Source organism: Choloepus didactylus, chromosome 8 (assembly GCF_015220235.1).
Source record: "Choloepus didactylus isolate mChoDid1 chromosome 8, mChoDid1.pri, whole genome shotgun sequence".
NCBI lineage: Eukaryota > Metazoa > Chordata > Mammalia > Pilosa > Megalonychidae > Choloepus > Choloepus didactylus.
This window is the reverse complement of record NC_051314.1, coordinates 79,497,927-79,510,454: the sequence shown is the minus strand read 5'-3', so window position 1 is coordinate 79,510,454 and position 12,528 is coordinate 79,497,927. Positions and strand designations below refer to the sequence as shown.

The 12,528-nt window shown below is 32.6% G+C and overlaps 1 protein-coding gene across 1 annotated transcript; it reads right to left on the bottom strand.

The window, feature by feature from the left end:
* Positions 1-5,715: 5,715 nt before the first annotated feature.
* On the bottom strand, positions 5,716-6,654 carry LOC119541819 (olfactory receptor 6C6). Its single transcript, XM_037846097.1, has one exon. The coding sequence runs from the start codon at positions 6,652-6,654 to the stop codon at positions 5,716-5,718; it is 939 nt and encodes a 312-aa protein (XP_037702025.1).
* Between the last annotated feature and the right edge of the window lie 5,874 nt (positions 6,655-12,528).

Here is a 12,528-nt window from a genome sequence, read left to right as displayed (position 1 = left end):
TATATATGAAACAATTTGCAAACTGCAAATTTCCTAATCCTGCACTTTGCCATTTTATTTACGTTTATCAGTGTATACCTTGCATACAATAGCATGCCATCATTTTAAAACAATGCATTTTGAACAAATATATACAACCATTTAACAATTTAAGGAAAATTCTCACCTTTCCAAATAGTTTCTTTTTCCTTTTCCCACCCATTTCTACCTTTGCCATTAGACCCAGGCACTCTCCGATGTTGTTTCAGTCACTATAGATTACTTTTTCCTTCTCTGGAATTTCTTATAAAGTGAATCACATAGCATGAATTATATGTATGGCTTCTCTTGCTCAACTCAATGTTTTTGAGGTCCACCAATGTTATTGCACACATCTATACCTCATTCTTTTCCAGTGATATGATTTAGAAAAATTTCCGGTGTCTTTTTTTTTTTTTAACAAAGCCAGTTTTCCTTGTTTATCCCAATGCTTTAGTTGCCTTTTCCTCCGAGAAATCTCTCCAGGACACTCAGTAATTCACTCTGTACAGAGTAAAAACTGAGTACATTCTGCATTCTGAATGAAAATCCCTGAATTCTTCTATCTTCCTATAATGCACTTTTGAAATAAATTATCTGTCTAAGTGGTATTAGTTGGAAGTGGTTATTTCTCTTACGTACTGGTGACTCTATTCCTCCCTCAAGGCAGGGAGGGATTTTCCTAGGCAGAGTTTTAAGCAATTTAGGGATTGTCCCTAGTGGAAAAGGATATATGTGCAGGAACAACTTTCACATCTCAAGGCCACAACTGGGACCCAACCTGACTGATTCTATACTCAGTTTTATGCAACAAACTCCAAGACTCAACTTCTTTTCTATTATGTACTAGTAACTCATATATTTTAGATTTTCACCCATAAAAAAATTGCCATAGTACAGTCTTTCATCTCCATCCTCCATCTCCATCTATCTTTGGTAACCTCGTCATGAATAAGTCTATTTGGTCTTGTATCACTCAGGGTTCAGTCAGGAAACCAAACTGCTCAAAGTGCTCTGGGAATTATGGGTATAGTATAGGAATTAGAGCTTTTAAGATTGCTGGAAGAGCTGTGGGAGCAAAATCAGTAAAGTGGCTGCAAAATATTTGAGCCCCATAAAGAAGTATGGGGAAACTAATATCAAACCTCCCAGGTTGAAGTCTTGAAGAAAATGTTTCAGAAAAGATTAGAGGAAAAGGCAGAGACTGACAGTAATTTCTGAGAAAGTTCCTGCCAATAGTCTTAGCAGTGAAGTGGACAGTGCTAAAAGACTTGCTGAGTCTGTGAATCTCATCTCTGCTCAACAGTTTGGTTAAAACATCCCTGTAGAGTAATAGCTACTGTTTCTCTTCCAGTTTCCACATTTTACACAAAGTCCCCTCATTGGCAAACTGAAAATTGGAACCATATAGTGAAGGGCTCTCTGCACTTAGAGTACAGCTAAGAACATCATGATACTACTGAGTTGACGACAGGCAATTTACTGAAGATTCATTGAAAATAACCAAAGGCAGGGTCTCAGAAGTTGCAAATATGGCACCACTGGCCCTGTCAAAAGAATGATGTCAGTATTATGAACAGGATTAGAAGAAATGATTTTTGCTCCTTCTTGTTTGACTTACTCCCATTGTACATGACACTCTTTGAAGTTCCTGGATGACATAAATGCTTAATTCTAGAAATTCATTCATGCACTGGAAAGCCCAGTTCTACAGGAAATAGAAACTAAGTTTCTGATTGAGGGAAGAATTGGGTGAACATATATTAAAGTTAGGGCAATTAGTTATTTCACTAGAAAGAAATTTAGTTTTGCCATAAATCAAGAACAGGTCCAGATAGTAAAGGCTCAACATTTATGCCCTAGGGAGAAGAAGACCTCTATTAGGAAGTGCTCTTGGATAAATTATTTTGAATCAACAAATCCCAAACCCCTGAAAAGAATGAAAAATATTCATTCATTCATTCATTACCTCAGCAAACAATTACAAGGCTCTTAGAACTTGCAGTTTTAAAAGTGAGAAGGGCCTATATGCTCTTTGATATTAATATTTCAAGTCCAATGATCAGAGAAAGAGAGAGATATCCTTCTATTCCTTACTACAGAAGATATACATCTGAATTTGAAACTGTAACAGAAAACCTGAAGAGTTTTAGAGTCAGCAACATTTTCCTTTATAAACTTTCCTTTATTTCAGAATACTTACAACATTATAGCTGCTAAAACCCATTAACCATGAGGAATTGAAGTTTCAAATAGTAAAACTCTAGAGGTCCTTTTCAGTTTAGTTGGTCATTCTGCTAAGCCTAAGTGAACTCGACATTCTAGGACAGAGATTTGTGTTTGCCCTATGTCTTCACAAACTCTAGGCAGACTTCCTAATTATCTACAGAGTTATCATAAAACACATTTAAAGAGTGTGACCATTGTTCATAGTTAAAACGGTTCATTTAGGGTTGCCATTTCCATGATCCAAACAATGATCCTGTTTTTAAGGGCATAATAGGCTTCAACATGAAGCTATCAAAAGAAAAGGAAAGAGAATGATGGGAGTAGATCACTGGAAAAAATATTCTTTAAGAGTCTGAGAGGATTCTGAGAATCATTCAATGAAAATAAGGATCATTACTTTAGTAATAAACAAAAGTAGCTATGGATTTGAAAACCAAGTGAGAGTTCTCTGTTGCACTAACAACCTACAGACAATGCATAGGATATCAGAATCTAAATATAATCACCAAGAACATGAGCCAGATGCATTTAATGCAGTTTACGAAAAGGTAGAAGTATTAACCTTATTGTCATGAACAAAGGAGTAGGGTAGGGAAGAGATGTAGTTCTACCATCTCCCTGATGCCAAGTTAATGGAAGGAATACTTGTGTAAAGAAAATGTATTGTTCGTGGCTGGATGCTTGCTGAAGTATTGAATTTGCAGACCCATGCTAGTGCTGACAAAGTGGAGGAGACTGTGCATTATTTCCTTGGGTCAGAAAAATGTAATGCAATTATCCTAGGTGGAAAAGGAACTGGGAACAGACAAAGACTTGACTTGAGAAACAAACCTTGTGTCATGATTTCTATATTGACACTATGTTGACTTATTTTATAAGTAAATTTGAAAAAAAAAAACACTTGGGGTCAAATAGACAAAAGTCATATTTATTATATGTAGTATTTATTCACCAAGATAATTCATTTTGTGTTAATACACTTTTTCAAACTTTATTGAGGTAGGGTATACTATGAATTGCATTTATATACAGGGTATAATGTAATAAACTTTGATAAGTATATAAAATTGTTCACATTTCCTAATGATTATATAAAACTAAAACCATAATCACAATCAAGGTAATCAACGTGCCTATCACCACCAAGATTTTCCTTTTGAAACTTTGCAACCTCCTCTTAACACCCCTCTGCCTCCCTTCTTCAGCAACCACTTATTTGATTTTTAAAAGATTGGTTAGCAATTTCTAGAATATTATATGAAGGGAATAATAGAGTATTACTTTTCCTGTACTTCTTTTACTCAGCCCAATTATTTTAATATTCACCAATGTTATTACCTTATATATAGTTCATTTTCTTTCATTGCTAACTAGTAGTCACTCTTATCAACATATCACAGCTTGTTTATTCATTCACCTGGTGATGGGCAGTAAGGTCCTGCCAGCTTTTGGCTATTACCTATAAAGCTGTTATGGACATTTGACTTTAAGCCAAATGTCACATGGTGGTCATATGCTATTCTTTTTCTTGGTAAAATAACTAGAAGTGCAGTGGCTGAATTATATGGTATGTATATTTTTAACTTTTAAAAAATTGCCAAACTATTTTCCAAAGTGGTTGTAGAATTTTACAATCTCACCTGTAGTTTATGTGAGTTTCAGTTCTCTGCATCTGTGCCAAAACTTGGTATGGTAATATTTTTATTTTTAACTTTATACATGGTATATAGTGTATCCCATAATAATTAATGATTTGATCACCTTTTTTAATGTTTATTTGCTGTTTTTATATTTTTTCTTGTAAACTATATAATTTTTACCATTTTTTATGTTGGCTGTTTGCTTTTCATTAATTATTTTTAACATTTCTTATGTTTTATAGAAAAATCTTTTTTCAAGGTGTGTGATTTGTGAATATTTTCCCCAGTCTGATGCTTGTTCTTTCACTCATTTATCAATGTCTTTTAAAGAGCAGATGTTCAGAATTTTCATAGTGTTCAACTTATTTTTCTTTTGTGGAACATGGTTTACTTAATCCAAGGTAACAAAGATTTTCTCTTATGTTTTCTACATAATTTTTATGATTTTAGATTTCAAACTTGCATCAGTGATCCATTTTGAGTTAAATTTTGTATGGGGTATGGGTCACAGATGAAAGTTTTGCCTATGAATAGTCAATTTTTTCAGCACTCTTTGTTGAAAATACAGTCACCTGGAATAAAGAATTATTAGGCCCCAAATCTTAATAGCATTGAGGTTGAGAAACTGTGAACTAAATAGCCCATCTTTTACCCCAATGAAAGCATTTACAAGCTCACATAAGAATCGGACCTGTAGAGCCCTTAGGGTCTTGCTACATACTTGCTGTTAATGCTTTCCTTTCCATAATCATGATATTGTACAATGATCTTTCCATCTCAAAACTGAATATTAGCTATAAAAAAACTTTACACTTGGAAACTGCAGTAAGATTTAACAGTGAATTTTAAAACACATCTTTAATTTTCAGGGTATAAATTTGACCCTGTAGTTGAAACAGAATCATAATTACTTGCTATCAAGGCCATGCAAAAACTAAACAGTAATGAATTGAACACAAATTAGAACTTAATATTGCATTGTGGGAAATAATATTTTTCTGACTTTTCTATAATACTTTAAATCACATTTTGAATAAATACAGGTTGTAGCGACATCTTTGATGGCAACGCATAATTTAAATCAATTTTATTTACAATAGAGTCTTAGAAATGTGATAATAACAGTAACAATGAAGATGAAAATGGTGAAAAAAATGAAGATATTCTGGTTTTCCTTGCAATGAAACTGCTAAACCACTGACTGTGCACGGTCTGAGGAAAGTAACCTAGGATCAGGCCTAGGTTTCCTCAGGGGAAAAATGAATACATGAAATGGCATCGTCATATTGAAAATCAAATGATGCTATAACTTTACAGTTTAAAGGCATAAATCAGGCCTTCATAAAATGAAGAAGAGATTTTTATAAGCAATGAAGGATAAATACAGATAAAAAAATAAGGCTGTTTCAGATTTATGTGTTTACTTCCTTTAGGCAAATCCAACTTGTTAAAGATAGGGATTGAACCTCTCACAACCTATGGAGTGAGCAAGATATTTAATAAATGCATATCAGTGTAATTAACAAATGACAGGAAGCACACTACATTTATAGGGCACATTTTCAGCTAAGTCTTGGTCACTGTGTACTAAAGTGACTAGGGGAGATGATATATAAAATTTGGATTAAAGAATTGAAGCAAGTGAGTTTACTGCAGCAAGGTAGAATTCTTCAACAAGAATAGAATATAAGGTTGGAACTGAGCTAAAAGCTTCTTTGAAAGAATCTCATGCATGAGATAACTGATGAGCTACATAAACAGAATCAGAACAAATGTGAATTTCTTTTGTTTTTATTTTACAGTTGTAATTTGTATCATATATTTAAAATCATTTATTTGAAAAATACACCATCTTTTGTAGGACATCTCTGAAGACTTCTTTGACCTGCTGGTTCCTCAGAGTGTAAATGAATGGATTTAGTAAAGGGGCCACTGAGGTATAGAGCAAAGCTACACCTTTGGACACAGTCACTCTTTCTTTTGCAGATGGTTTGATATACATGAAGATACAGCTACCATAAGTCAAGGAGACAACAATCATATGGGAAGTACAGGTGGAAAAAGCTTTGGTTCTTTGCTGTGCAGAGAGGAATTTCAGAATAGTCTTAATGATGTAAGTGTAAGAGAGAATCACCAACACCATAGTGACCACAAGTGTCACCACAGCTAAGATAAAAGACATCAATTCTAGGACCTGTGTATCTGTGCAGGATATCTGCAGGATAGGAGAAGTTTCACACATAAAGTGGTCAATGACTCTGGAAGCACAGAAATCCAATTTCAGTCCCATGACCAATGGGGGAAAGATGATTAGGAATCCAGTTACCCAAGAGCTGAGTACAAGTTGGTAGCACACTTTGCTGTTCATGATGATTGGGTAATGCAGTGGTTTGCAGATGGCCACATAGCGGTCATAGGACATGGCAGCCAGAAGGTAAAATTCTGTAACTCCCAGTAAAAGGATAAAAAATAATTGAGCTGCACAATTATTATAAGAAATGGTTTTGTCTCTAGTCGCAATGGTCATCAGGAATCTGGGAATGCACACTGTTGTGAATATGATTTCCAAAAAGGAGAAATTTCTGAGAAAGAAATACATTGGGGTCTTGAGACGGGGATCCAACAGGGTGAGAAGGATAATAGTTAAATTCCCCATCAGGCTCAATGTGTAGCTGAGAAAGACAAACAAGAAAATCACAATTTGCAGTTGTGGGTCATCTGTCAGACCTACCAGAATGAACTGTATTTCCATTGACTGGTTCTTCATTTCTCTTTTGTGACCCTTATCAAATCTATATTGAAAAAAGAGAACAAGATGATAAATATCTACACACACACAAACACACACACACACACATTTACCTAAAACAGAGAGTGACATATATTCTCAAACATACCCATTTTTAAATGGTTTATCCAGTTTGAAATAGCAGGTGACATAAATACATGCCACTGGTCAACTCAAAATCCCTCCCAAATCCTTAGTTCTTTTTATAATGGTCCTCAAAATTTTTTTCCCTATGCCTATATATTTTTTTGCCAGTGTGCATTTTAGCCAATAATTTCCAAATGGACATTACTCTTCATGTAGATTCTAAATAGAAGCACACAATTATTTAAAACATTTTTTCAATTTATGTTTACAGAAAATTGATTTGAATAAAATTTTTTTACCTATAAACCATTAAGGTTTCATTTTTGATACTTTGTTCAAAATTAATCTCCATAGAATTTCCTCATTTATCATACTTCTTGACATCTTTTCCCGTATTATTTTCATTGCAACTCAGTCCTTTGTTCATAAAAAGTTGTTAATTTATTTTAATTCACACAGGATAAAAACATTTTAGCCTTTCATAGCAATTAATTAAATTATTTCTGCATATATCTAACATAAATGTTAGCTTATTTTTATTTATTTATTCATTAAGTACCTTTAAAACTTAGTATAATATTTTCAAGAAATAATAGAGGATATTCCAAATCAAAATAATTAGAAAAGAAATTTAACTGTGGTTAAATTCAAACCAAATCTAAGAAAAAATAAGTAATTCTATTTTATCTGTTCTCCTTTTTCTATCAGATTCAGGTTATTTTTAATGCCAGGTTTCATTATTTTTATTATAGCTATGCAAATGGCACTAAGTTGTTTTGTCCTCTTAGAATGCTGGTTAGAGTGATTTTTCAAAACCAAGGTTTAGGGTGGTATTATAATTCTTGTACTGGTCAATGACTGAGACACTGTTGGATTTCAATTGTTAAATATCCTAATTTCAATAGATTTTTGAATATTCTCATCACTGAGCGTATACCATTTACTATTCCTATTTTTCTTGATTATCAATATGCAAATAGTTGTTTTCCAGAATATAGGACAATTAATAAAAAGCAAAACATGACAGAAACAAAAAAAGCTAAAATATTTTAATATAACATATTTTATCTTTTCAATTAAACTTTTCGAAATTTATTCCCATAAGTGTCTATGTAATTTTGGTACCTTTCACTTCCTCAATATTCTTTAAAAAACTACTGAATATCCAAGAAATAACACTAATCTTATCCTTTCTCTATAAAAGAATTCTCTGTACCCTATATAGTGGACATGTCAGTCATATTTCTTATATGCATTATCTGTGGACTTTTAAACGGAATGGCTGGTTAAGTAAATTTTCCGAAAAATCAAACATTCTGTTTATCTTTATTCTTTTGCATTTCCCCTTGTTAATATTGCTACCCTTTACTTGTATTATTTTTTATCATTTGGGAAAAAAACACTAATTTTAATGCATATATTAGTGACCAGTTTTAATGTTTTTAATAATTACTAAACACTTGCAGCCATCAGAAGCAAGTTGTCCTAAGCTTCTGTTGTACAAATATATAAATATATATTTCAACACTTGTTATCTCAAGACTTCCATTTTGTTCTCTTCCTGATCTGAAAAGGAGTTTTCTAGGAGTTAGTCAACCAATTTCTGTTACAATGTGGGTTTAACAGTCTGTCCTAGAGCGATGTTATCTCAATTCCAGAGAAAAGTTGCTTATTATTTTGCCCCATCAGTTAACCCAGTGCAGCAGCTAGTTCATAAAGAAGGTCAAAGAAAGTGAAACATAAATGCAGTAATATATAAATAAAATACATTGTAATACTTACTGTATGCATCACTTTAAAATTGCTCTCCATTAAAAAGATTTATAAAAATTTAAAGTCAGTAGTTGAATTAAACTCCCTGGATTTGATTTCCTGGTCATCTACTTTGAAATCTGATTTTAAAGTAAAGTTAAAATTATAGTTGACTTACCTTCTTGGCATCTATTGTATTTATTCTTCCCCTTTTTGTGCATAGAAGAGATGTGTACTAACATAATTGATGGTGTCATTCACTTTGAAGACCAAATTTTATTATTACAATAGGGGTATTTATTAGCAATGATTTTTATGGGAAGAGGCAATGTATTCATATGGTTCTTCTGTATAGATTTTCCACTTCCCTCACATCCTTATTCACTCTAAAGTTGGGACTCAGGTCCATAATTTTAAAGGACAGCTATCTTCCATGCCAGATAGTTTCCATTTTATGAAATTTTATTCTTAGTTATCTCCATGAAATGTGTTGTAACTGTGACTGCTCTCATTCAAAACCTAAATATAGATATATACATCTAAAATAAGACAAAATGTTGGAAACAAACAAAAAAATCATCTGATAAAGGGTAAGCAGCTCTTCCTAGTAAAGAAATATGACAATTCCAATTGTACACTTTCCAAATGCTACAATTTTATCATTTTTCACTTAGTGCACACTCAAGGGAGTCTATTGAAATAAAACAAATAAAATGTTTGCTCAGGGACCACTGCTAAAAAAGCACTAATTATTTGCAATAAAATACACCACTGTTAACCACTTTTTTAAAAAGCTGTAGTGAAAGTATCCCAGAGGAGTAACATAAATGACTTAGAGAAGTCAGTGAATTGTGTAACAGTAACATTAGGAGTTTCCATCGGGGGCAACATGAATATCCCATCTGATTTGCACCAACAAGAAACATTGCATTGCTTCAAATGAGCAATAGAATCTATTTTAGACTTTATTGTAAATCATTTTAAAGTGAGACTTTGAATGGTTTATTGGTGGAAATTTTTATTCTTCAGATGTACTGAGTCTTACGTGTTAAATAAATTTTTATGTTAATGTCCTCAATTGTCAACAACATCAATCCATTTGTTTGGTGGATAGATACACAAATTTGTGAAATATACATACAGTGGAATAGTTCTTGACAGTAAAATGGAATAAACTACTGATAAATGAAAAACACAAATGAGTCTTAAAAACATTTTGTCCAGTTTAAGAAGACAGATACAAAAGACTAATTGATTCCATTTATATATTTCTGGAAAAAAAAATAAAAACTGAACTACAGGAACTGAAATTTTATAAACTGTTCCAAGAGTTGAAGGTGAAGAGAAGGGACTGACTACAAAGTGTGATGAGGGAACTTTTTAGAGCAATGGAAACATTTTATATCTTGATTGCTTGCCAAAACTCATAATTTATATATCCTGAAATTATATACTTAAATTATACCTCAATAATCTGTCTATTAATATTTTTGGATGTAATTTTCCCCTTTAGAGTATGTGGCTGATAAGATTATTTATATCTGTGCTGCCCATGCAGTAGCCACTAGCCATAAGTGGTTGTATAAATTCAAATTAAAAATATTTAAAATTAAATAATCAGTTCCCCATTTGCACCAGCCTCAATTTAAGTGTTCAGCAAATACTTGTGGGCAGTGGCTGCTTTATTGGACAAGACAGCTATTTCCATCCCTACAGTAAGTTCCACTGAGAGTACCAATTTGATAATTGATTTTAGCTTTTGTCTTTTCTAATATATACATTTAATACTATAAACTTCCTCTAACCACAGCTTTATCAAGCATCCCATAATTTTGATAAGCTTCATTTTTGTTTTCATCTAGTTCAAATTTTTCTGTAACATCCCATGTGATTTCCTTATTTGATCAATTGTCTACTTAGAAATATATTACTGAATTTCTAACCATTTAGTAACTTTCTACTTATTTGGTTGTTATTACTTCTTGCTTAATTCCATTGTAATTAAAGAACATACTCAGAATTTCATCCCGTGGAATTTAGTGGAATTTATCTTATGCTCTGTTTATAATCAATTTTGTAAATATTCCATGTGAACTTGAGAATAATGGGCATTTTGAACTTGGTGGATTTTGTCTTCTATATTTTTAAGGATTTCAATTTTATTAATTGTATTTTCAAATTTATCAATTTGTTTCTCTGCTTGTTTTTTTCAAATGATTTATATTTAGTTTTAGTAAATTATATATAACATGAAAATAATTTTAAATATTTTACATGGATATTTCTTTGCTATTAATACAGTGACAATACTGTGTAACTTTCACCATTACCTGTTTCCTGATTATTTTCATCATCTCTGAACAAAACTTATATTCATTTACCATTTTATCATTCCCTTTCTCCCAGCCTTTGTAGCCATCATTATACTCTTTGTCTCTAAGAATTTGCTTATTCTAAATACTTCATATAAGAAAAATCATGAAATATTTGCCTTTTTGTGTCTGGCTTATTTCATTCAACATGATATTCCTAAGATTCATCCATGTTGTAGCATGTGCCTACACTTCACTTATTTTGATGACTGAGTAATATCCATTGTATGGGTATACTACATTTTCTTTATCCGTTCATATTTTGATGGACCCTTGGATCTAAATGTTGACTCTGTGCTTCCAACATTGTTGATCATTTCTTCCGTGAGACTACTCCCTCCTGCAGATCTTCTGCTGAGAAACAAGGCCCATTGAGACACTGGGATTCATCTCAGCTTCAATGACACTCTTGTTCACTTTGGTAATGGTGATAATATCATACACCTACACTGCATTGATGATCCTAAAAATCCTTCAACTAATCAGAGGAGAAAGGAATTTTCCACATGTTCTTCCCACATGATTGGTATCTCCCTCTCTTTTGGCAGCTGCATCTTCCTGTATGTTAAATGCTTAGACAATTTTTTTTCCAAGGGAATTGTGGTGCTCTGTACCTCAGTTGTTTCACTTTTGAACCCTTTCATCTACAGCCCTGAAGAACAAATAGGTGAAGAAAGTATCATGCATGTGATACAAAGAATTGTTTCTTTTTGAAAGAAGGGCAAATCTGGTGAGTTATGGGAGAGAAATTAAACATGGAGTCTGAACTAATATCCACTCATCCGTTAATAAGTTCCAGTACATAGTTTTCTCCTTTTTGCTATTTCTTTGCTATTGGTCTATATCTATCTCCACTGTTTTTGCATGAAAATCCTGCTTTAAAGTAAGTACTGTTCTTACTTTTCCCATTAGAGAATTTTAGTTTTTTAAAATTTCTCTTCCCCTGAATAGCTGATTAAAATGGAGTTAAAAATGTCAGTATATGTTTTAAAGAATTCCAGTTAATCAAGATATAATGAATTGTTTAATTTTCACCATGTTTAATGCATCATATAGTCTAATGTTTATTACATTATTCTATGCTTAATAAATAATAATTTGTGATCTTCTACAACTTAATTAGAATGAATATTCTTATATGATACTATTTTATAACTATCAACTAAATGTGTATATAGCATGAAAAATAACAATAAGTAGGTCCAAAGAAATCATTTCCTTCCCTAGAAATCATTATGCAAGGGAAGAAAAAAGGAATTTAAATTAGAGAAACCTGACAAACACTACCTTAGGTCAAAATCAACAGTGGTAAGTCCTACTGATGCTACATACCCTTGATATGATGTGATAAAAACGGCCGTTTAGCTATATGCTCTGACACCCAAAACACGTAACTCCAGTCTAATCATGAAGAAAATGTCAGTGAAATCCCACTTTGGCATTGTTCTACAACACAGCTAACTGTTACTACTCAAAACTGTCAAGTCATCAAGAAAACAAACTCGAAGAATCATGTCATAGACAAGTGCATCCTGAGGAGACAGAACAATTAAATGTGAAGAAGTAGCCTTAATGTAATTTGGCAGGGTGGTAGGGTGATATTAAGTAAACCCTAAGGAAATCTGAATGAAGTGTGCACTTT

Excerpts from the sequence above, each read along its gene's own strand:
- LOC119541819 (XM_037846097.1), bottom strand. The coding sequence starts at position 6,654 with ATGAAGAACCAGTCAATGGAAATACAGTTCATTCTGGTAGGTCTGACA.